Source organism: Carassius gibelio, chromosome A18, assembly GCF_023724105.1.
Source record: "Carassius gibelio isolate Cgi1373 ecotype wild population from Czech Republic chromosome A18, carGib1.2-hapl.c, whole genome shotgun sequence".
In the NCBI taxonomy this organism is placed as follows: Eukaryota; Metazoa; Chordata; class Actinopteri; order Cypriniformes; family Cyprinidae; genus Carassius; species Carassius gibelio.
The window spans coordinates 12,136,767-12,161,152 of record NC_068388.1 but is presented as its reverse complement, the minus strand read 5'-3'; the positions used below and the strand labels follow the sequence as shown (position 1 = coordinate 12,161,152).

The 24,386-nt window shown below is 34.5% G+C and overlaps 1 protein-coding gene across 2 annotated transcripts in view; it reads left to right on the top strand.

Moving 5' to 3' along the window:
* Window positions 1-1,364: 1,364 nt before the first annotated feature.
* Window positions 1,365-24,386, top strand: part of LOC127934401 (chromodomain-helicase-DNA-binding protein 2) — a 36,490-nt gene continuing 13,468 nt past the window's right edge. The window contains exons 1-20 of one of the 2 annotated variants that reach the window (XM_052531774.1): window positions 1,366-1,595; window positions 3,045-3,103; window positions 3,271-3,320; window positions 6,450-6,510; window positions 9,340-10,898; window positions 11,221-11,330; window positions 14,846-15,080; window positions 15,166-15,252; window positions 15,543-15,604; window positions 16,562-16,669; window positions 17,099-17,257; window positions 18,258-18,394; window positions 18,497-18,722; window positions 18,864-18,964; window positions 20,338-20,379; window positions 20,475-20,644; window positions 20,771-20,895; window positions 21,682-21,898; window positions 21,994-22,083; window positions 22,193-22,383. In XM_052531774.1, coding sequence (XP_052387734.1) covers window positions 11,269-11,330; window positions 14,846-15,080; window positions 15,166-15,252; window positions 15,543-15,604; window positions 16,562-16,669; window positions 17,099-17,257; window positions 18,258-18,394; window positions 18,497-18,722; window positions 18,864-18,964; window positions 20,338-20,379; window positions 20,475-20,644; window positions 20,771-20,895; window positions 21,682-21,898; window positions 21,994-22,083; window positions 22,193-22,383 — 2,012 coding nt within the window. In that variant the 5' untranslated portion in view covers window positions 1,366-1,595; window positions 3,045-3,103; window positions 3,271-3,320; ... (1 more) ...; window positions 9,340-10,898; window positions 11,221-11,268. Of the gene's footprint in view, window positions 1,596-3,044; window positions 3,104-3,270; window positions 3,321-6,449; window positions 6,511-9,339; window positions 11,331-14,845; window positions 15,081-15,165; window positions 15,253-15,542; window positions 15,605-16,561; window positions 16,670-17,098; window positions 17,258-18,257; window positions 18,395-18,496; window positions 18,723-18,863; window positions 18,965-20,337; window positions 20,380-20,474; window positions 20,645-20,770; window positions 20,896-21,681; window positions 21,899-21,993; window positions 22,084-22,192; window positions 22,384-24,386 lie in introns of both variants that reach the window. The other variant, XM_052531773.1, reaches the window with a different exon arrangement.

The window sequence follows — 24,386 nt, the reverse complement described above, 5'->3', positions numbered from 1 at the left end:
CTGAACTGATTATTTTGTTGATTGATTCTGAACTGATTCTGTGCTAGTGTTATGAGCGAGGGTAAACCGAAGGCTTGAATCAAGGGCAATCATCGCCAATGACACCATTACGTCGAGCGCAAAAGAACCGGTGAACCATTTTCTTCAACCGGTTTATTGAATCGAACTGTCTGAAAGAACTACTGGTGATCCGAAAACCGATGCAACCGGTTCTTGACTCGTGAACGAGTCAGTCTATTGTTCATTATCTGGCTCGGCTCGGTGTTCATCTTCAGTTCTCTCTTCACATCAGTTCAGTCAGTTCAGTCTCTGCCACATTAAAAAAGTTAACAGCTTAAATAATTTGTGGATTAATGCATTTTAGAGATGCGAACCATTTAAAATGATTCAGTTCGATTTGGTAAACTTGTTCAAAAAGATCCGGTTACATCGAATGATTCGTTCGCGAACCGGATATACCAAACTGCAGAGTTTTGAACTCTCTCACAACAGACACGGAAGAGAAGACAATGCTGAGTAAAGTTGTAGTTTTTGCTATTTTTGAGCCAAAATGTATTTTCGATGCTTCAAAAAAATTCTAACTGACCCCCTGATATCAAATGGACTACTTTGATGATGTTTTTCTTACCCATGTACTGTAAACCATACACACAGTTTCAATGGAGAGACTGAGAGCTCTCGGACTAAATCTAAAATATCTTTAACTGTGTACTAAAGATGAACAGAGGTCTCACGGGTTTGGAACGACATGAGGGTGAGACATTAATGAGATCATTTTGATTATTGGGTGAACTAAGATTGGAGTAATGATGATAAAAATTCAGCTTTGCATCACAGAAATGAACTTTATTAAAGTAGCCTATATTAAAATATAAAAGTGTTGTTTTAAATTGTAATAATATTTCACAATACTAGGCTACTGTTCTTTCTGTATTTCTGATCAAATAAATGCAGCCTTAATTAGCAGAAGAGACTTATTTAAACATCACATATATTATTGATCCCAAACTTTTGAACAGCAGTTTTTTTTATCAAAAACAAAATTAGTTGCTGTCTGACTCGGAACACATGGTTCAAAAATGCAAATCCTCTTCGTGGTTTTCGAACTAAAACTGAGCAGCTCTTATATTGTTATAAATGCCATGGCTCTATATGTGTGGTAGGCTACAGTAAGGTAAGTAGTTATTTTATCAGTTTTATTTGGAATGCTTTGTCTTTGTATCGTTAGTATTTGTGGTTAAATGATAGTGTTGAGAATATTCTAGTCCAAAAATGTGTTGTTTTTTACGGTCAATGAAATCAAAGGTTAGTTTACGGATACATTCATGGATGCAGCGTTTCTTCTACCCAGAATGCTGCAGTGAGAGGAAGTCGTCTCTGCTTACGCTGAAGCCCAGGGCAGTGCACTGACTCGCTCAGTATAACAGCGCAGGCGGAGAGGACGAGGAGCTCACACGGAGAGAGCAGACGACGGCGACGGGCGGAGATGGCGATGCGGCGCGCTCTGAGAGAGAAGAGCTCATTAAAACGAAGATTAGCGAAGAGAATGGCGTCGATCCGTTCAGATGAAAGAGCAGATCACGGCGATGGGGATGGTAAGTTTATATTGTAGATTTGAACTTATAAACGTGTTTGAGCGAGTGCTAGAGACGCGCCAATATGGTGGAAAGGAGAGGGTTCGACGAGGTGTTGTAAAATGGCCATGATGGGGCCATTGCCAAGGACTGAAAAATGGGATTCCGTCGATTTAATCGACGATTTTATGGTAAAAACATCGCGAAAATGTTAGGAAAACAATGCGTGGATATGTTGCAGGAAAACTGTGAAGATTTCAACTGACAGCAACGACGAGAAACGAGGATTTAACTGTCTACGCATTTTAAATTCGCTTTGTCCTTGAGGGAACATAATGTCCTTGTAACATTCGAAAGCGGAAAAATATATTTATTAAATGTCAATATTGTTGAAACGATGCAATTTTGGATGTTTCATTGCCATTCTCAACATTTTGTATGTCTTTTGTTGATTTCAGATGTTTTCTTTGAATAAACAATTTTATTGATCATTTTAATGCATTTATTGTGTGTTAATTATTGAAAAAAATATTTTCTTTTCCCCGATGTACATTGTTTTGGACTTCTTCAGAGAACATTGTGAATATTTCAACGTACCATAGGATTTAGCACAATTTTGATGTTTTACTTTATTTTCAATTTTAATTTTTTTATCTGCGTAAAATGTAATTGTTAAACGTGTACATTTTATGATCTTTTCCACTTGGTAATGAACTTGGATAAAGGTATCCACTTGTATTTATTTTATTTTGAACAACATTTATGCTGTATTTTTCGACGTTAAATAATAGGGTGTTGGCTTTTAACCCATTGTGGTCCACAAGAGGAATTTATATTTTTTTAAAAACGTAGAAAATTGTTTCTTTTATTTCTGTTTTCTTTTTTGGTCAGAGATTTAGTGTAAAGTACATTTGTACTTGATTAATGTGGTTTTATCGTATTAAATGCCTTAAAATTGTCCAAAAATGATCGATCGGCATATAAAAAAAGTTAATTAAACCTGTAATTTCTGTTTTCCATATGGTTGTTGCCAAAATATCATAGAAACATAACCTAGAAAGTAATACTTTTTAGTATGTCTTTACTTAAAGTGCAAAATGTTAGTTTTTAAATAATAAATGAGGTCTTTGCTAAATATGTTTGTAGAATAAACTACACTCCCCTGATGTTCCGAAAACAAAGGTTGCATGTAAGAATAAATAAAAATAACCCATGAGTCCTCAGTAATGTTTTTATATTAGAGGTTTCTGATTTATGTATATTCTTTGGTGTATATGATGTATTATGTACATGTAGATTCGAAACAATAGTATTTTACATTTACTTAGACGTTAGCTGAAAAACAATGTATTTCATGTAGAGAAACCACATGACTGATATTTATGTCGAGCATTTTGATGCTGAAGTGAGCATTACTATGTAAAGGAGACAATACAATGCTAATTGTATATATTGTTTTTTTGTGTACAGGAATCGGAACAACTGGATGAAAGATGATGGTGTTTCGTTCCGTCTCATAACATGTAAATGTAAGTGTCGATAATGTAATTAAAAAAAACTGCTGAGCTTTGTAAATTACATTTCAAGCAATCTTTCACCTTTTATTTACTTTTTCACTGACTACCAATAGGTTGTGCTCTAAATCAAATTGTAAGACGAATTTTCAATTTAACGAAGAATCTTTTTGTTGTTAAAGGTTCGTGATCTTCCAATCGTCAATGAAAGATGAGGAAAATGATTTTCGCTGTAAGTATTGCAATTAAAGAAGCCTAAGCTAATTCTTATCTTTTCTTGAACATCATACAGTTTATATTTTAGCTACTTATGGTTATGTTGAATATTTATTAATGCTTTGAAAATGCTTCAGATTTACTTAAGTTTTACGTAAAGCAATTTTTGTTATTTCTGAACTGCATATGTTTTCCATATATTTTAAACCATAAAAAAAATGTAGAACCTAGTTTGCTATAGCCATACCATTTGTTAATGTAACCGTAACATTCTACATGGTACTATGAACTTTGTACTTGCAACTTTCTTTAACGATGAAATGCAGACAGAAAAAAATACATTATTAGAAGAAAATGTTAAAGGCAAGTGTGAAGAAAAAACATTTTGGGCATTTTAATAACCTTTGTACGCATGAAAATTAACACTTTCAATTAACATTGTTTCTAGAAAAATGTTCCTATTTTGACACGTTAGACAATATAGCTAATGTTATAGTTTGCTTTTCGTTGCTCCATTAATAGCTGGAACTTAGCGTTTAGTTTTTTTTTTTTTAAGTTGCTTAAATTCATTAAAGTACATTTATTTATATTTCACCGCTGAGAACATGTCAGTATCTCTAGTGTGAACTGCTTTAATGCAGCAAATAGATTTTTTTTTAAAGGACACATCACCTTATAACAAATTTTTATAATTACAATAAGAATTTATTTAAAGTAATTTTGTCACTCAAGTTATAGTTGGGATTGTTGTTGTTTTACTTGACGACCAATTACAATAACCAATTATTAATAATAAAAATAATAATAATAATAAAAGTTTACTAGCATACCACAAACTCGTTGCATTTTATTGAACACTTTACAACACCTTTCAGTTCTGATTTCAGCTTATGAGAACTTAGTATCCAGAAAATTTTATTCAGCAGTTTCGGTTCATGCACTCCCTGGGAATCGAACCCACAACCTTAACATTATTAACATTACCATTACCATAACTTACTTTTACTACTGTCTGAGCATGAGGTAATGGCAGTGCAATTCCTGCTCAAAATGTGATTTGTAATAGCATGTTAGCTACTTCATTGCAACCAGAGTAATGGAGCCTAATTAGTGATAACTTTTATGATTCACAACGCAAGCAGCAATGTAATTATTGCTAATTTTAAGTATTACACTTTGGTGAGTAGTTCCTCCTGCACTGTTTGTGCTTCAAATGAGAACAAGGAGAGCTGCTGTTATTTTCTAAATGATCAGACTCAATATTTTAATCCGACAAATATTAAACTTAGCTTTTACTTTTAAAAAAATTGTCCCATATATAGTAGACATGGTCCCATGTGACTTGTTTACTGGCCACGATTAAACATTTGCATTTAGTCAATTAGCAGTCGATTTTATCCAAAGCCATTTACAAATGAGGAAAATGGAAGCAATCAAAATCAACAAAAGAGCCATGATACACAAGTGCTATAACATTTCTTAGTTTAAACGCAACAAAAGTATGTTAAACTCAAATAAGTCACAACTGCATAGCAATACGCCAACAACTACTCAGAACATCCGGATAAAGAAGCATTACTCACATTTTCAACAGAAAATAGTTACACCGGTGATATCGGTTCCTGAACGTTTTTTTTTTTTTTTTTTTTTATGCCAACTTTATGAAATTCATTTAAAAAAGATTACATTACACATTCCCTCACTGAGGCTACGTCCACACGAAGCCAGACCTTTTCCTATCTGATCTTTTTTTTTTTTTCTCATCTCAAGAAATATCTGCATCCTCACGAAACCACAAAATGATGTAGTAAACATGGCAGACCAGCATGTAGCGCTGTAATTCTGCCACATATGAAAAGAGAAGACTTGGACTATACACATACCTTGCGCGCGGTACAAATGAACATGGAACAATGCGTTTATTAATCTGTGTTAATGTTAGTTAATAAAAAGACAATCGTTCAGTGTCTGTTCATGTTTTGGTTGCTGTTACGTGATGTCTGACTAGAGGCGAGACGTGGGCTGATGACGTCATCATTTCAGAAAATATACAGATTTACTGTCTACACCGTCAAGGCGAGCGCCAGATTTATCCATTCTGGGACCCAGTATCATAAAATCCGGTTTCACTCTCCCAAAACGTCTGATACGTGTGGACAAAACGCATATAGAATATAAATGTATACGTAATGCGAATCGCATCTCTGTGTGAACAGAGCCTCACTCAAAGGCTCATCTCCTGCACAAAGGAAGAAAATGTAACACAAACAATAAATTAGTTCAAATAATTTTAATAAAGCTCAAATCGTTTTTAGTGCAAAATTAACAGATTTAGGTCAGTATGTGAGGCTCCACTGCTGCATACTTGAGATCTGTAAAATTAGAATATCCGTTATAGCCCTCTCTTCACTGATGTCCCCAGGACTATTGTCCTTAGGCTACTTTAACACTACAGTTTTTTTTTTTACACATAGCTTAGACCAAAGAATCTTTTCTATTCATTTTCCAATGATGTATGCTATCTGATGAGCATTTCTCTTCTGACTCCGAGGAAGCTCATTCGCTGCTCATATGTCAATCATATTACGCATATTCATAACCTGCCCTGTCTCCTGTGATGGATGTTACACTTCCAGAAAAACAATTCTGTGGATAAACGCGATTTAAGATGATTTGCATGTGATTTTCATGCGATTCTGTTTAAGGTGTTTACATGAGAAGTGCTAAGCAGGTGTAGTGATTAGCTTGATATAAAAGGCTACAAATAACACATTTATGCAACATTATATGACCAAAACCCTCTTTAGATCACAATCAAAAGTTATTACAAACACTCCTTGGTGGTTTAAAGTGAGTTTTGAGTAGATGCATTGTATACATTTTATAAATGTTCTTATTTAGCATGAAGCTACAGTGTGCATGAATGGTCACACATGCATTTTCCTTGAAGCCTCGCCAGAGCCAATCACTGTTTAGGCACATAAGGCATGCTGTATTCTTATTGGCTTACTGGCTTTGAGATTAACCCCTTGGGTATCAAAATTTTGTACTGATTAAGTCATTTTTTGATAAAATGGTGTAAAAAAAGAAATCTCAATATAGAGTTTTATACTTAAAATCTCACTGATTCTCTTTATCCCTGCAGGTGATGTTTGCCTGAAGAGGAAGAAGCTTCAGCAAAGTTTCAAGGAAGGGAAGACTACTCTGTAAGTCCTCACAGTGTTATTTGTATCAAGGTTTTACTCCATGTGTCTGTCATTTTAGCTACAATTGGGCCCCACAGTTCTAGTAACATATTTTAGCTCTAGCAAATGTACTAGTCACTTAACGGCATAAAATGGAAGTTTCATGAAAAAAAAAAAAAAACATTTAGAATTGCTGCAGTTCATCACAGTTTTAAAAAGGGTAAAGAAAAAGTCTATAAGTTTAATAAAATGGTGTTAAGAAGGACTACATGTTACAGCTTTGAAAATTGTTCATGTTCTGCATTTTTCACTTGGTGTTGATGTCCACACATCTTACATTTACTTGTCTTCAGTACCTGATCATGCTTGGGTGCCGTCCTCACTTCATCTTGTTTTCAGTGGAAACCTTTCTTGAGATCAGTGACTTGTTTCTTATGGAGTCAATTCTGCTTGTGTGCAACTTGTTTTACACACCTTGATTCTGGGCCACAATTGGACTCCTTTTGTTTTCACTGACTTTTGCATACTTCATTATGTGTTGGAACAGATTTCTGTGACCTGCACTAGTGCCACATTTTTACTGGAATACCCTGCCCTGCATTTCTGCTTTCCTTGTATGACGTGTAGAGCGTAACTTTTTCTGCATTTGATTTTGGGATGGGTATCCAGACCAAAAAACATAGTCCGTTACCATTGCACATTAAAAAGTGTGCCTGCTCCAGTGCATTATTCCATATCCTTCATATAAAGACATTGTATTGACACAGTTGATGAAAAGGGATTCAAAATGACTTGAAGGAAAATTAACTTAACTTGAATAAATCTATTAAGGCTGCACGATAAATCGAATGTGATTGTCATGCGTATCTTGTCAGTAAAGCCGATTCTGTGACTAGTAGTAAATCTCCAGCACCTGCTTTCAGATGTAGCAGCGTTTACTACACAGAGCTGTAGTTCACTGACAAGCTACGCAAAATCTTGTCATAATCGCAGTCGATATAATCGCGTGATTATGACATCTAAAAAATCATTCTGTGATTGACAGCTGTTGAAGTAGATCGTCAGTGAACTACGTGTGTAATCAATGCTGTAATAAATACCACATTTAATAACATGTTTTAACTCAACTCACTTCATAACATTAAATGAGTGTTTGAAAAAAAAATCCTTCTGTTAGAGGATGTGGCATTTTTACACAGAATAAGGCACACAATATATTTAATATTATTCTAAGCATTGATAAAGGCTATGTCGCATTGTATTACATACTTGATTATGATAAATATTATAAGACGTACTCTGACAAACCATATATTGTCGTAGTCGTGTTTATTAGTCCTGTTGAGTCCACGAAAGCAGTTAAATATTTAGTTTATTCCGCAACCGATAGCCATTTCCTGTATTTCTTCTGCTTGGGTGTATTTGAAGTTTTGAGCGCCCTCTGACCTTCGGATGGAAATTTAATTCTGATCACAGAACCATGCTTCACTGAAAGATACGCATGACAATCGCAGTTTCTGCATAATCACGGTTTATCGCCTTTGCGATTTAATTTCGATTAATCGTGCAGCCCTGAACTCTAGTAACAATATCAGTAAGCAAATGCCTCGTCTTTGTTGAGAATGAGGCTTTGACTTGGAGTCTTTTAATCACTTTTCTGATGCCTGACTTGTATTACATGTACTTCATACCTGGCCCCTTTTTCCCTTTGGGATATTTTTCTTTTTACCACTTGGGACAACTTATTCTTCTTTTCATTAAGTCCCTTCTTATATTTGTACTTATACACATCTGTATGCATATTTCTCTAATTTAAAAATGAACCTTTTCTAATGTGACTTCCCATTTTTAGTGGTTAAGCCACTTTGTGACACTTTTATACATACACAAACATGCGCATGCGCACACACACACACATAATAAGAATGAAGTCTTTGCAGCCTTAACATTCTGCATGCCATAAATTTATCGATTTTACAGTTAAGTTTTATCGTGTTCTTTAATGCAGTTTTTAATATGGTCCAAGTTACATGTTGTAATAACATTTCTCAGGAGGACACACTACAGTAATTTAATTAACTTAACTCAATAATTGAAGCTTTTTTTCATTCTCATTTCAATGCTTTTCAACTGTAGTATTCTAACTTGGATAACTTTATTCTTGTATCAATGACTATTGGATACAGAAAGATTGCAATATAGTAACCTTTAGTGAAGCACATTTACAGAAATGATAGCTAATGACAGACATATGTTGTAACACTACAGGAATTCAATGCTTTTCATGTGTTTTTCTTTTATGATGTGATCATTTACACTAAGCATAAATCATAAAGCTACTTTCTGAGTAATAAGTTAGTAATAAGAACTTAGTGAACCAAATCCAGGTATTACAGATTTTTTCCGATAGTTGAAAGAAAAGGTTTCTGTAGTGTTGTTTCTTGTGATTTATGCTTCTGAAATTGTGCAAATAGTTTCTTGCAACTACATCTAGTAGGTGAATATAATGAAATCATGCAAACCTGCGGAAACTATTTAGCATTTTTTTTTAAAGCAATTTTTGAAAAAAAAAAAAATCTTTCGTTGTCTGTTATGATGCTATTGTTATTGTATGGACAAGTTTTGCATGTTAATTTTGAAGTTGTTCTAATTGACCATATGAAGCTACCTTGGGGGATTAACCATTGTCTTAAACTTTAATATCGTTAGATGGAAAACTATATAAAATAGGATACTGATTGATTAAAAAAAAGTTTTGTTAATTGCTACATTACAGTTTGTATGAAAGGCTGTCATCGCATCTTAAAGAGTACATTTGGGGTTTATGTTTTTTCCCTTTTTTTCATTAAGAACCAATTCTGGACAGTCAAGTGGAGACTACTGCTTAATGAGGAAGATGGCGGCTCATGTTTTGCTTTTGGATTTGGAAAGAGACATTTTTTTTGTTTGTGATTTGCTATGATATTTGAATTCATTCGCTGATGTGCTCAAATTGTATGTATTTTTTTCATATTTGAATGCATTGTTGTTTTGATGAAATGCCTGTATTTAAAAAAATTTAAATGCTGATTTGCCTTTTTAAAAGAAAAATAAAAAAATTGTGATTGAACGATCAAGTTGCCCTTATTGGATGGAGAATAAGAATGGCGCTTCATAAATTATTTACTTTGCGATTTTACATCGAAGTTTAACACTGCTTGTCCAGGTTTAAGTTTTTATTTTCTTATTTAAACAAAAAAACAAACAAACAAAATACAGGTCTGCTATGTTATTCAATTAACAAACTATAAATTATTAACTGATAATCGAGGTGATATTTTCAAATATTAAAGGGTCTTTGTCATTTTCAACTGCCCAAATCTGTTTATTTTATTTTGTTTTTTTTATTTTAGATTTTTTATTCATTTGATGTACTCCATAATTATGAAGCTTTCTCAAATTATTTTTGTTCATTCCATCTATTTCTTGTTGAATTGATTGCTCATTTGCTCAAAAGATCCATCCTGCAAGCTTTGGGGCACGCAACTTTCCTCTTTCAAATTTCACGTTTGCAAAGTACATTCTGCATAAAGAGCAGGTGTAAAAGTGTTCAAATTAAGTGGTCTAAAATGGTGTCCAGAATAGTCCAGCACTCACTGCAAAATGGCAGTCTGTTGTCTCATTTCCTGTCTATGCAGGAAGTGAAGGCTTAAATAATTTTATCAACATAAAGATAACTACTGCCCTTTGTAACCACCATTCAGTCAGTCAGCTATTATACTTGCAGGGTAGAACCAACTTGAGCTTTACATTTATATATGAAACAAGTATTTATTGAAAATAAAAGGGGTGGGACTTTCGTGCATCACCTGAGCTCTGGGTAAATGGAGAGAACGTCAATCAAAGGCTAAGCTCTCAGAGCTGGGAAGGAGCTTTAGATGGCGGATGAACCTTGGGAAGGGAAGAGCGTTGAGCCACGCAGGGCTCTCGATAGCACTTGTATCTAAACTTTGGTGAACTTTGACTGCCTCTTGGGGCTCCGTTATCGCGCGAAATCGTTCGTTTTATAACGTTTTGGACTATAGAGACGTTTTGTGACTTTGTTTCGTCGAGAAAGCCCTGTGGTGTGTGCGTAGAGCGGCCAGTTGTTGTTTTCCCTGCCTTGCGCTGGCAGCCATTGCGGTCCTCCATTTTTAGTGCGCTCTGCTGGGCTCTTCTCACTCTCTCTCTCACTCTCTCACTCCATTCAAATAGCCATCGGTGGATAACTGCTAATATTTTTATTTCTGAATATCATTCCGATTATTATTTTCGTCTGAATCCTGGAATATTTTTTGACTTATTTATTTTTGTTTCGGCCAAAGTAACAAATCGGATATTTTGTCAGATGTGAATGTACTGCTACAATCCTCCTCCTGTCAGTGCATTAGGTATGTTTACATCGTTTGTTTTCTATTGTCGATTTAATTTGCTTTCATCGTTGTTTTAATGGTTCTTTGTTTGATGACGCAGTAAGAATTTATGCATGTGGCTCTGAATCTGTTGCCTTGAAATGCTATCGACACATGGATATTTGACATCGAATAGGGTCGAGCAGGTGTCTTTTCAATTCCGATGCTTTTTAACTTAAGAATTACTAAAAATATATATTATTAACTACCTGATCCCAACTAGCATTTTCCATATATTGCAACGGCAGGACTTTTTTTTTTCTTTTTTTGACGGTTCATCCCCACTTTAAACTTTTGACAGTTAATACCTGGACAAAAGACCATTATTAACAAATCCCAAGACGGCATCATGATGAAGAATAAGAGTAAAAAGCAGGAAGATGAAGGCTCGACTCAAAGCAATGCTTCCAGGTACGATCTTTCATATTTTTCTCTCTTTTTCAACTTGTGTCTTGATTGTTTACATTTACAAGCATGGTCGGTCAACTGTGATGTGTTTAAACCACAATGTCTGTAAAATAGAAGGGTTTCGGATCACTGACCTTGGGATATCTGTATAGCCACACCCTGATTTTGCTAGTATTTCTAAAAGTGAATTCAAGGCCTATCAGGGCCTTTTCCCAAATGTATACTCCAGATGTAGAGTGTTTTAAACAGATTTGAACAGTGATTTCGGTTCTAACATTTATGAAGTGATCGGGTGAAATGACCTTGTCTGATTAGCATGTGCTGCATTGCACCACTATGTAAGGTTAATGACATTTTAAATACTTTTACTTTGACATAACATGAGAGTTTTGCATTTGATTCATGTTACAATACTTGTAACCTGCTCTTTTCTATTTCTTATTACAATAGAAAACCTGCTCAGTCTGATTTTACTGAAATATTTTTATGAAATCCATTTCACACGCGCACAAAAATGTTTAAAGCAAAGTTAATTGTGTTTTAATCTGAAATTGAGTATTATTTCTCACATGCATGATTGTTGTAAATTTTTACTTTTTTTTTTTTTTTTAAATAGTTCTTGTTTATTGACTTTACTGCTAATTTGTTAATACAGAAAATATTAATTGCTTTAGTATTTTTTTTTTTTTTTTTTTTTTTTTTACCTGATCCTAAAATACTGCTTGTTTTACGGGTCCCACATGGTTAAATTACAAACTTTGGCTATAAGGTGTGGAATGTTTATAGAGTAAATATTTATAATTTACTAAAGAAATGGAGTATATTACTTCATATATGAATACAGTTCTAGCTCAGCACTCATATTCCATCATTCACTGTATTATAGCTCCTTGTAAAATATTTTGGGTGTTTTTGTATGTTTAAGCATTGTTTGGGATGAACATTTTTTTTTCAAAATTGGTTTGAATAATTTTCAGCAGCAAATCACATTTTGGGGTGAAACCTTTAAAAACCTTGACACAGGAAATCAAACCCATATGTTGTTCATTATACTGATAGTACCATCTAAAATGAAAGTAGTTCTCTATTGTGAATATATTATGTTCCATCCTTTTCCCTCCAAACTAAATAAAAACAAGATTCAAAGATGCAGTGGAAGCAAATTATTTTGGTTTCTTTACTACACTCACAGTTACTCTTATTTCCATATGTAAATATGAAACTATTTGAGAAAATAGTTCCAAGAAGTGTATTGTTTACATGGGCATTATTGATTTAGGTTAATAATTCTTTAAAATACAACAAAATGACAAGGACGTTTACAGGGGACTTCCAGTAATGCCATTTTTCATAAGTTATTTGTTGTTGTTTTTTTTCATTAAATATAAAAGAAAAAACTTAAGACAACAGTTGGAAATGGAAGATGTTATTTTAATGGTCACTTGTTGATCATTGAAATTGTAATAATAAAATGATGATTTATTTACACTAAACACTTAAAAATGGAGACACAGCTCATGTATCTTAAACAAAATTTGCTTTAACTTTTAGCCACTCAAGCGCTCATCAGTGGGGCTTTTACCCTGTGGGTCATCATATCAGTATAAAAAATGAAAAGAAAAGCACAGAATGTGTTGATGTTGTGTTTAGATATTGCTTATGACTGGATCTGTCATTGTTTTTATGGTCATTTGTCAAGATCGTCCATCTGAAATGATTACAGCTTTGAAGTTCCCACATATGTATGTGCCGGATACCAGTCTAATCTGAAAAAACCCTCAAATAATATAATCTTTTCACAATTACACAATCAGTAGTTATATGTAATACTGTGTACGTGATCATGAATTGTCAAATCAACATGTATGCTCACTTTTACAGGTTACTTATCATTTTTTCCAGTGTTAAAGATCCATTTGAGAGTCTACATGCATTCACTGTCCTGAGAAACACATATTTATTGTTGTTTAACTGCTGCAGCCTTTTTTTAAATATTACTAAATATAAACAAGAGCTGCTTTTTTTCTGTATTATAGCTAATGTACTTTATTTGAGGTGTTTGTAAGGCTTATAGCTACACAAAAAGCACTGCTTGGTTTCATCTCTGTATGAGACTGGATTCATTAAATGGCTGAAAGTCCTCAAAGTCACAAAATGGCTCTTGCTTTGTGCTGCATAGCTTGTATTAGTTGCTGCATTACATAGCTTCTTGGAACTACAGGAAGCTGAAGCAGGAAGTCTTTTAGAGGTCAGGTGACTTCATCCTCTGATTTCATTGGGCCTTCCCGTTGCTAGCACTAAGCAGCCAATGAGAATTCAGTTGAGAGGTTAGGACCGCCCATACGTGATGTCATTACCCATATAAGGACAGTCTGGCTTGTACTGCTGCTCTGTCAGCAGATGTTTCATTTCCTGAGCACATGACTGGTGTTTATTTCTAGCAGTGCATTCCATTATAGGACTGGATGTGCTAGCTTTCACAGCCAGATCTGCGTTATGGTTTCCCATGAATGCCATAGTATCAAATTAAATGAGCTTTACTGAGATACTTTCACTTTAGGTTCAAGGAAAGATATAGTGCATAAATGTATATAAGAATAATTCAAAGTAGTTTTCACATTATAGTGTCACGGTTCATTTTTTAACTGTGTAAGGAAGATAAATAGTTTCATTTTTTAGTAGGATGGCCTGTTTTTCTTTTTTCAGGAGGAAGCAGTTGCAATTATTTTTAGACTCAAAAGGGCAAAAGGACAGAAGCGGTCGGACACAAAATGACCTGCTGGTTGCTTTGAAGGTTTATTTATTCATTTAATTATTTGGTTTGCACATTGAAAGACCTTTATTTTGAAATGCAATTGCATACAATCAATTTAACAAATCAATAAACCACACTGTATATAAAGGTCTCATATGCTCAGATACACATTTTTTAAAAAAAATGCTTGCTTTCAATGTATTATTCCACTTTTACAATTGTTGTGAATTTGTCTGTTTGTCATTTAAGTATCTTAATTTTAAAGACAAGGAATTTAAATTCCAGCTAAAAGTTTTCCTTGCATTGTATTGGATTTCCCCATTCCCAGTTTCCAAAATTATTTGAATGCTTTTGTTTACACTGACACAAAGGCACAGTGTGGTTTAAGACTTTACACTTGGAAGATTTTTTTTTTTTGTTTGGACTGAGATGATTAGATTTAGTTTAAAAGAGTTTTAAAATCCATTAAAAATTGGTAAATAATAATAAAAAAATACAAAAAATAAAGAGAAGAAAAGATGGCGTAATTCTAAGTAAATATATATTCTATATATAATATATATATATATTCTATATATAATATATTTATAATATAATATATTTTATATATATATATATATAACTACAAATTTACCTATTGACAATTCATAAGATCTGGATGATAATTTCGCCAATAACTGAGATTTTGAACAGGACTCCTACTTTTTAGAACAACTTCACAGGTTTTCATTGTTTCTCAACATGCACATCTTTAATGTTATAGCAATTCAGCTTCAGAGGAATCGAACCGCTCTGGATCGGAGTCTGGGAGTCAGTCGGAGAGTGAGCACGGAAGTGATAGAGTTCGTTCCCGGCGTTCAGAGTCCAACAGCACTTCTGATTCTGAGAGCCACTCTGAGTCAGGCAGTGAATCCGCTGGGTCCAAATCCCACCAGAACTCCACGCAGGACAAAGACAAACCGGCCAAGAAGAAAGAAAGCCTGGCAGATGTGAAGAAGGTACAAAAATAGGCCAGCCTGAACATTAGGATCAATCAGTTATTCCCAGTGAATTTAAAACTAATGATGTTCCTAATTATCATAGATGTGGGAGGAACATCCAGATATTTATGGTGTTCGAAGATCCAGTCGCAGCAGACAAGAGCCTGCTCGGCTCAACGTCGGAGCTGAGGTAGGCTGTCTGTATGTAGCTCGACACTGACCCCTAGCGGTTTGTTTTTGTTTTGTATTTTCACGTACTGCGTTGACATGTTCTGCTTCTTGTTCTAAAGTAATTGCAGAGATGGTTCCTTAGTAAAGCGTAAACATTTATGTTTGGCTCTAGATACGGAACTGATCAGGCTTGGCAGCTCAAGTCGTGTAAACAAACTCCCATGTGTTGAAAGCTTTATTTCCTTAAACTGAAACATGACGTGTCCATGCCTTGTAATCTAGTGCTGTGTATTCAAAATGGATTTCTAGGGCAGCAGTGATTCAGAGAGTGAAAGTCCCAAAAGAAAAAGCTCACGGCAGAAAAAGAAAGAGTAAGTATACTGGAAGAATTTAAATGGGTGTCTCACTCTCCTTGTGATGTGTGCTTGAAGCCCCCCCCCCAACCCCTCCCCCCCACACACAATGAATATCTCCATATGTAATATTTAGATTCAGCCATATTTTTGCATGTAAATGTCTTTTAGGCAGTTGTTTTTATTTAAACTAAATACATTGTTCATTTTCATTGTTTATATTAAAGACTATTTAAGAATTTAAATTACACTTTTCAGAGTCATTCTTGTAAGTAATTTATTTTTTTAAGTTTTGATATATATATATATGAAGTTGAAATGAAGTTTTGAGATCCATACATTATTAAGTATGGGTAATAAGTATATAGAGTAAAAAAATAAGTGTGTAAAAATTTAATTTCGCAACTTTGATTTATTATAAAATGCAGTTCATTAGTTCTGAGTACATTCAAAAGTTTGGGGTTTGTAAGATTATTATTTAATGACTAATTTTATTCCGCAAGGATATGATTGATTCAGTTGATTTCTTCAAATGGGACACTTATATGTTAGAAAATATTTCTATTTCAAATAATGTTTTTCTTTATTTATTTTTTACTTTCCTGAAAAAAAATTGGTCACGCTTTCCACAAAAATATTTAGAAGCACATCTCTTTGCAACATTGATAATAATAAAAAAATGTTTCCAAATCCGCATATTAGAATGATTTCTGAAGGATCACATGGCACGGATATTTCTGATCAATTAAATGCAGCCTCTGTAAACATGAGACTTCTTTTCGAAACAATCAAGATAACCACCTTACCAACCCAAGCTTTTGAACAGTACTGTGCATGCACTGAAGTGTCTCTCGCAGCATGTATAATGGCCTGTGCGATGGGAAAGCAGTGAAACTGACTGGCTTGCAGCTTTACGATAGTGTAGGAGCTAATAGAGGTCCAACAGATGAACCTGTGGTATTTCTGTGTTAAAAGAAATACCTGGAAAGATGATGACTCAAATGATGAAGAGGAAGAGGCCAGCAGTTCAGAGAGTGAGCAGGAAGAGAAAAAAGTTAGATCCAGACGACTTCCTGCTCGAAGGTAAGAGTGTAGCGACGCCTGGCCTTCAGACAGCGCATGGTAAACTATTAAATGAGAGCCTTATTAAATGCAAATGATGGTGGCTCATTTTTAATTGCTATGATTGTGCTAAAATTATTGGTGTGACTTTCTTTGTTCTATCAGAAATAAATGCATGTGTCCTAAATTGTCAAAGCATGTATCCTACTTTTTGCATAATGATGAATATAACAATTCAAATTTTGATTAATGTGAGTAATATATGAAGAAATAGAACTGCTATAGAAGTCGGACAGCTGTCTCAAGGCTATGGGCTTATAAGTCAGGCTGGTAGGTGTGTAAAGGCGCTACACTTGCAGACACATCAGGGACGAGGAACAAAAGGCAAAAAGCCTAGCATGGTCAATGAGTGTATACATGAGTGTGTACTTTTCTCTTTCTCTTTCCCAGACCACAGACAAAATCCTCCGGCAGACAGCAGTCCCAGAAGGGACGGAAACAGAGGAAGCAGGAGTCCTCAGATGAAGAAGACGAGGAGGATGATGATGATGATGATGATGAGGATACCCCAAAAAGACAAACAAGGCGGCGAGCAGCAACTAAAGTCAGGTATGGATCGTTCCTATAAAGTAGTTTATGTAGAGCTCATGTATTGGGGATGCCATACTTCTGCCAAATATAGTCATTTATTCAAATATAATCATTAAATATGTACAATATATACACCTATATATTTCCTAATTTCATTCTGATATATTTTAAATGTAGGACATAAAACACTTACATTTTACCTTTTTAAAAACAAGTCTGAATAATAATTAAGATAATCACTCACTTATCTATTTATTTTTATTTTTTTTCTTACTGTATTATATCTGATTTATAGTTTATCCTATTTTTAGTGAAGTAAACAACCTTTTAGTTGAATTCTACTAGAAAATCTAATCAATATGATGCATCTGGTCTTTGAGGAGCATTAATCTGTACATCGCTCAGTTATTAAATATTGTATTGCATTGGGTTATTTGTTTTGTGCCCCACAATAAAAACTGCAAATATATTTGATCATAAAACTAAGCATTTAAATAACATCTTAATGGATATTATTGGAAGAAATGGAGTAACAACTAATATTTATAGGCATTTTACACAAGTAGACTGTTGCACTGTGAAGATCTTGTTGATTTATAAGCTATAAAATGTTATATCATAATTTCATAAATATCAGCAACTGCACCAAATTCCATATATTTACTTGGTTTGGCTCTAAGAATATTTTTCCTCCTATGATGCATCAAAAATGATAATGGACAGAAAACATACATGCAAACTTAAATATATATATATATATATATATTGGACTTCTTTCAAATGTCAGTCTTTACAGGGTTCATTTATTTGTATTTTTTCCCCCACCAAATCACATTTTTAGAGTCAATAAATTGTCCTTGAAATCGGTATATAAAAAAAGTAAACCATACAAACTAGCATTCAGTAGGGTTTCTTTCTTTCTTTCTTTTCCTTTTTTTTTCATGGACATTTTTAGTTGTGATTGACCCATAAAGTATTGGGACTTGTCGAAGTAGTAATGTTAAAGCATGTTTTGCAGTTACAAGGAGGACCAGAATGATTTTGAGACGGACTCTGATGACCTTATTGAAATGGCAGAAGGAGCCGAGGAGCAACAGGATGATGACAGCGAGACCATTGAGAGGGTCCTTGAGACCAGAATTGGCAAAAAAGGCGGTAAAAACCTTAGATTTTTCTTTTCATCCTTAATATTCTGTGATACACACCAGCTATTGTGCTTGTTTTCTAAAGCCCTTGACTTTTCTCCACCTTTTCCAGCTACTGGAGCTTCCACGACCCTGTATGCTATTGAGGAAAATGGAGACCCTGGAGCAGACTTTGACCCTGAGAAAGACGAAGGGGAAACTCAGTTCCTCATCAAGTGGAAGGACTGGTCCTACATCCACAACACCTGGGAGAGTGTGGATTCCCTCACTCAGCAGAAAGTCAAAGGGATGAAGAAGTTAGACAACTTTAAGAAGAAAAACGAAGAGCTTAATAATTGGTCAGTGCTCATAGACATGATATATATCCATTTTTTTATGATCTCTGGAAGAAACTGGCATCTTGAAGCCAATGCTATTGAATGCCATTTTTACAAATTAACTGAGAGCAAACATTGAAATTATGATTTTTGTTTCTTCAGGTTGAATAAAGCATCACCTGAAGATTTAGAATATTACAACTGCCAGCAAGAACTTACCAATGACCTGAGCAGGCAATTCCAGATAGTAGAGAGAGTGATCGGTAAGTGCTGATTCGAATAGGACAATCCTAAAAAAAAAAAAAAAAAACCCTTTTTCTACCAGCTCTGTCTATCGGTCAGACAAGACCGATCCGAATCCGATATTGTGTGTATACTATTCTGTGTTATAGTTAAAGGGGTCATATGATGCGATTTGAGTTATTCCTGTCTGTTTGGAGTGTTACAAGCTCTCGGTGCATAAAGAAGATCTGTAAAGCTGCAAAGACTAAGGTCTCAAATCCAAAGAGATATTCCTTATAAAAGTTAAGACTCGTCCACACCCTTCTAAAACGGCTCATTCAAACACCCCCTCCCTCCCAACATCATGTCACTGTGGGAAGATTTGCATAACGCCGCCCAGATGTTCACGCAAAGAAAGCGTACCTTTTATTCTCGTTGTGGTATTGTTGTTGCCGCTGCCGCCATGTCGTGTAGACGCTGTGTGTTTCACTGAGAAAGCCAAACTACTTTGTTTGGCCTTCCGAAAAAGGATATCCGCTTCGTCATGCCTAGAGCGGATCCGTTCTGGTCGCTGAGGAAATACATCAACTTTACACTGTGGATCGCAGATGAGTTTTATGTTTGTCTCGTCGCTCCGGCCAGACAGGGCATCACGATATGTTAAAGGGCGTAACATTTCCGTCACACGCTTGAGGTATTCGACCAATCACAAATGCACTGAAAAGCTGGCCAATCAGAGCACACCTCGCTTTTCAGAGCGATGAGCTTTGTAAAAATCGATGCATTTCAGTAGGCGGGGCACAGAGGAGGAACAGTAATTTACCGTAATAATGTGGAAAATGTGTTTTTTGAACCTTAAACCACATAAACACATTACAGTACACCAAATACACACAATAATTTAGCTTTTGTAGCAACGTCACAAAAGGAACACAAACTTTCTAAAACACCATAAAGTTTTCTTGCACTATAGTTTTCTAAAGCTTTTCCATAGTTTAACGGATGTCTGTTTTTCATGAAAGTATTTTACAACAATACAAAGAGCAATGTGTAACATTTGAACAGATTTAGTCCTACATGTATTCACTTTTATTTGTTCCCCTCTAGATTGGGAAGTGTTTGTTTAATAAAATGATTGAGCACTCAAGATTTTTCTAGAGTGACTTTTGCTGCTTTTTTCATTTGTTATGTTTCTTTATAATGAAGTGGATGGTGTTTAACACACAAAAGAGTGATGATCAGGTCAACATACTGAGGTATAGCGAATCAAACACTTGATTAAAAAAAAAAAAAAAAACTGCGCTGGGAACAGTGTCATCCGTCACCCAGAATGTATGGTGTCTTATTTGGTTTATCAGTGTAATGCAAAGTATTATGAGCTGTTATTCATTTTCTTTTTCTCTCATTTAATCAGCAACAAGAACTGGGAAAACACAAGCTCCTTCAGACTCACCCTGTAAGTCTGCTGCTTTTGAAATTGCACTATATCTGATCTACTTGGTCAAGGGAGATGGTTACTACTTTAATCATTTCACTGTCATGTCGCAACAGCCCATAAAAGCAGTTCGAGTGAGCCAGAGTACCTGTGTAAGTGGATGGGGCTGCCGTATGCCGAGTGCACTTGGGAGGAGGGCGCATTAATCGGAAAGAAATTTCAGGCTTGCGTTGATAGTTTTCAAAACAGAAATGCCTGTAAGACCATTCCTTCCAAAGATTGTAAGGTGAGCATGACATTGAGTTCTGATGGAGCTTTGCTTTGCTGATTTGGGAAAAGGTGTTCAAGCATAGTGCCATGCTGTTATGTGAACCAATGTCATCTCTTTTTTTTTTTTTTTGCCAAATGGAAGGTATTGAAACAGAGGCCCAGATTTACGGCTTTGAAGAATCAGCCTTCCTACATTGGAGATGAGATCCTTCAACTCCGAGATTACCAGTTAGATGGAGTGAACTGGCTCGCTCACTCCTGGTGCAGGTGTGTAATGTACAAGTGGAGCTTTTAGAAGGAATTTATGATTTTCTATTACGGCATTCACTTTGTGTTCAAATATTATTTCTGTGCATTAAGTCTTGAATTATAAAAGATATCTGATAAATGTGCTGTTTTATAATAAAAATATTTTTTTAATTGAACAACAGTATGAACAAGAAGAGGAGTTAAATGACTGTTTACTTACTGAAATAATTACTTGGACAAATCTTAAAATAATACTAACAAAAACTAGAAACACTTCAAGGTTACATGTCTTTTTTTATTAAATACATTTTAAATATCATTAGCTAATATTGATATTTAATTTTATTTGTTGTTATTTTTATTGAATTATTGAAATAAGGAATATCGCATATAATATCAGGGTTATTTTAATATTATTTATATACTAGTATCTTTTTTTTTAGCTTTTATTATATTTAGCTTTTTTTTTGTAAGTGTTTTTTCATACTTTTGCTTTCATTTTAATTTAAGTTTAAATTTAGTTTTTAGGTAATTTTGTTATTCTGTTCAACTTGAATTTATTTTATGAATTCAGTTTAAGTCATTTTATTATGTAAGCTTATTTCATTTAGTTGGCGAGATGTTTTTTTATTTTCATCTTATTTATATTTTGTTTTATTTTAGCTGTATTATTTTGATAAATGAACATGATTTGTAATAGTTTTAGTTAATAAAAAATATTAGGTAATATCAAGATTTGATTTTAGTTCTTGATTTTGAATTAACCCTGTTGTCTTCATCTCTGCTTTCTGTTATGTTCTGTAGGTGTAACAGTGTTATCTTAGCTGATGAAATGGGCCTGGGAAAGACCATTCAGACGATATCCTTCCTTTCCTACCTTTTCCATCAGCACCAGCTTTACGGTCCCTTCATCGTGGTGGTACCCCTGTCAACCCTCACTTCCTGGCAGCGGGAGTTTGATATTTGGGCCCCAGACATGAATGTAGTGGTGTACCTGGGAGACGTCATAAGTAGAAAGACAGTAAGCTAGTACTCATGCTGAGACAATGCAACCACAAAGAATCCAACCTGTTATTATAATACTGGTTTGAGGTATAACGCTCTGTTTTTGACCAGATCCGGGACTATGAATGGATCCACCAGCAGACAAAAAGAATCAAGTTTAATGCACTTTTGACCACATATGAAATTCTACTAAAGGACAAGGTATGATATTCATGTATTTTAATCCTTTGTACTTGCTTCTTGTGTCATAAAAATGAGTTGTTTTTCATTATTGAAACATCATTGAGTCAAGGCTTGTCTGTGTATGCAGGGAGTGCTGGGGAATATAAACTGGGCTTTCCTCGGAGTTGATGAAGCTCACCGGCTTAAGAATGACGACTCGCTGCTGTATAAAACTCTGATCGAGTTTCGATCCAATCACAGGTTGCTCATTACTGGGACCCCACTGCAGAATTCACTCAAAGAGCTGTGGTCCCTTCTGCACTTTCTTATGCCTGAAAAGTAAGTACTATGAGTCAGGGTTTGCACCATCATAATGAAAATACAGGTTCATATTTGCCATTTTTGAATGGATAAATTTGAATTGAAAATGATTTTGTATATTCTGTTTAGGCATCTAACATTTAATAACAGGTAGAAAAAAATAACAAATGCAAATTAAAATATTTTAAGATATACTTTACCGTTCAAAATTGCTGCTAAAAATACAGCTTATCCAACACAGGAATAAATTATATTATTAAAATAGAAAACAGGCTATTTTAAATGCCAACAGTTTGCAATACTTCTGTTTTCACTGTGTTTTTGATCAAATAAATGCAGCCTTAATGAGCATAAGATACCTTTTTTTTTCAAAAACATAAAAAAAATCTCTCTCTCTCTCTCTCTCTCTCTCTCTCTCTCTATATATATATATATATATATATATATATATATATATATATACTAAATCTTTTGAATTGTAGTGTATTTTAGCTAATAATTAAATTAAAAGACAATTACAAGTAGTACTTTTTAATGATATGTTAATTATGTTCTTAAACCGTATTAACGGGTCTGTAAACATGAATCTATAGCTTCCTTTATAATTTAGGAAGGCGGTTATCATATTTGGGGGTCCGTGAAGTATGGTTGTTAATTTTTAGTTTGTTTGAATTTTTCCTCTTTTCCTCACTTTTCTTAGCTTTTAAATAGCTTAAAAGTGCAGTTCAGCATCAATTGCTTGAACGCAACAACAAAATAAAACGTCAAACTCACTTAAGCCTATAGACCTTTTCATCGGGCATACGCGCCTGGCCCTAAATTAACTTCCGGTCTGTTTGTTTATCAGTCTGGCTAAAACGCCACCATCTACAAAACCAGTTAAAGTTAAGGTGATGAGTAGACTGACGTTGGGCTCAGGTGGTTGTGCTGTTGGATGTGTTTTCCACATTTATTTATTTGTGGAAATCATAATATCAAAACTGACCGATTTTCCAAAAGGCTTCATTAAATAAACATGAGTACGTACTGCAAGTTTAAAAAGGTGCAGATGTTTTTGTCACTGTATTTCTGAAGACTATCTTTAATTAGTCTATTAAATTTTTGATGTTGTTTTCATTTCATCTCGCATGTTCTATGCCTGATGAAGCAGCGTTTATGAGCCCAGCGCTGCTTTGTGTACAGCAGTTGCTGGGGAAACCTCTGTTTCTCCTTCTTTAAAGCACCTCCTGCTGGCAGTAAACATTTTGCTTTTTCAGATCAGAAACAATCTACTCTAGAGGGACTACTTAGCTGTTGTAATTGATTCTGTTTGGAAGTCTACCAGAAATTATGTTAGGGCCGCAAAAGTGTGCATGTGCAGTGACATTTGTTTATGTTGTTAAAACCATCTCTATATAAAACATAGAACTTTTATTAACAAAATTAATAAAAATAGATCATGATAGGGCAGATATTTGCCTAGTATAAAAAAACTAATAACTTGCATAAAGTTTAAATAGCCTACTTCCTATTTTGTATACCTAAGTTAACATGCATAATATATATATAACCAAATAAATTAGAAACGTAGAACGTTTATTAGCAAAACGAGTAAGAAACTTGGAGGCATGTCATACACCTTGAAGTAAAATAAAATAAATGAGACAAAGTTTAAATAAAATAAGAATAAGCAAACAATGTGGAAACAATTAAATAAGAAATGAATGTTTTGAAAAACTTCCGAAATCACGGCAAAAGTCACCAGGCTTTTCAAAATCCGAAATATTGCCAAACAGGCGGTTTTGCATTTTGTTTCAAAACGAATTCATCCGCCATCGTCACCTCACTCTTCTTGTCAGTCAGCTCGACTCACTCTCCTCCCTGGATAAATTTAATCTGATCTGTGTTGCGACTGTCATTCGTTACACTGCATTGAGCAGCCGCGTTCAGTTTTTAATTGTAGTGTGTCTGTGCTTTTACTGAACTAAATGATTTTTATTACTACAAAAAATCTAAACGATTATGGGGGTCGGTACCACGGT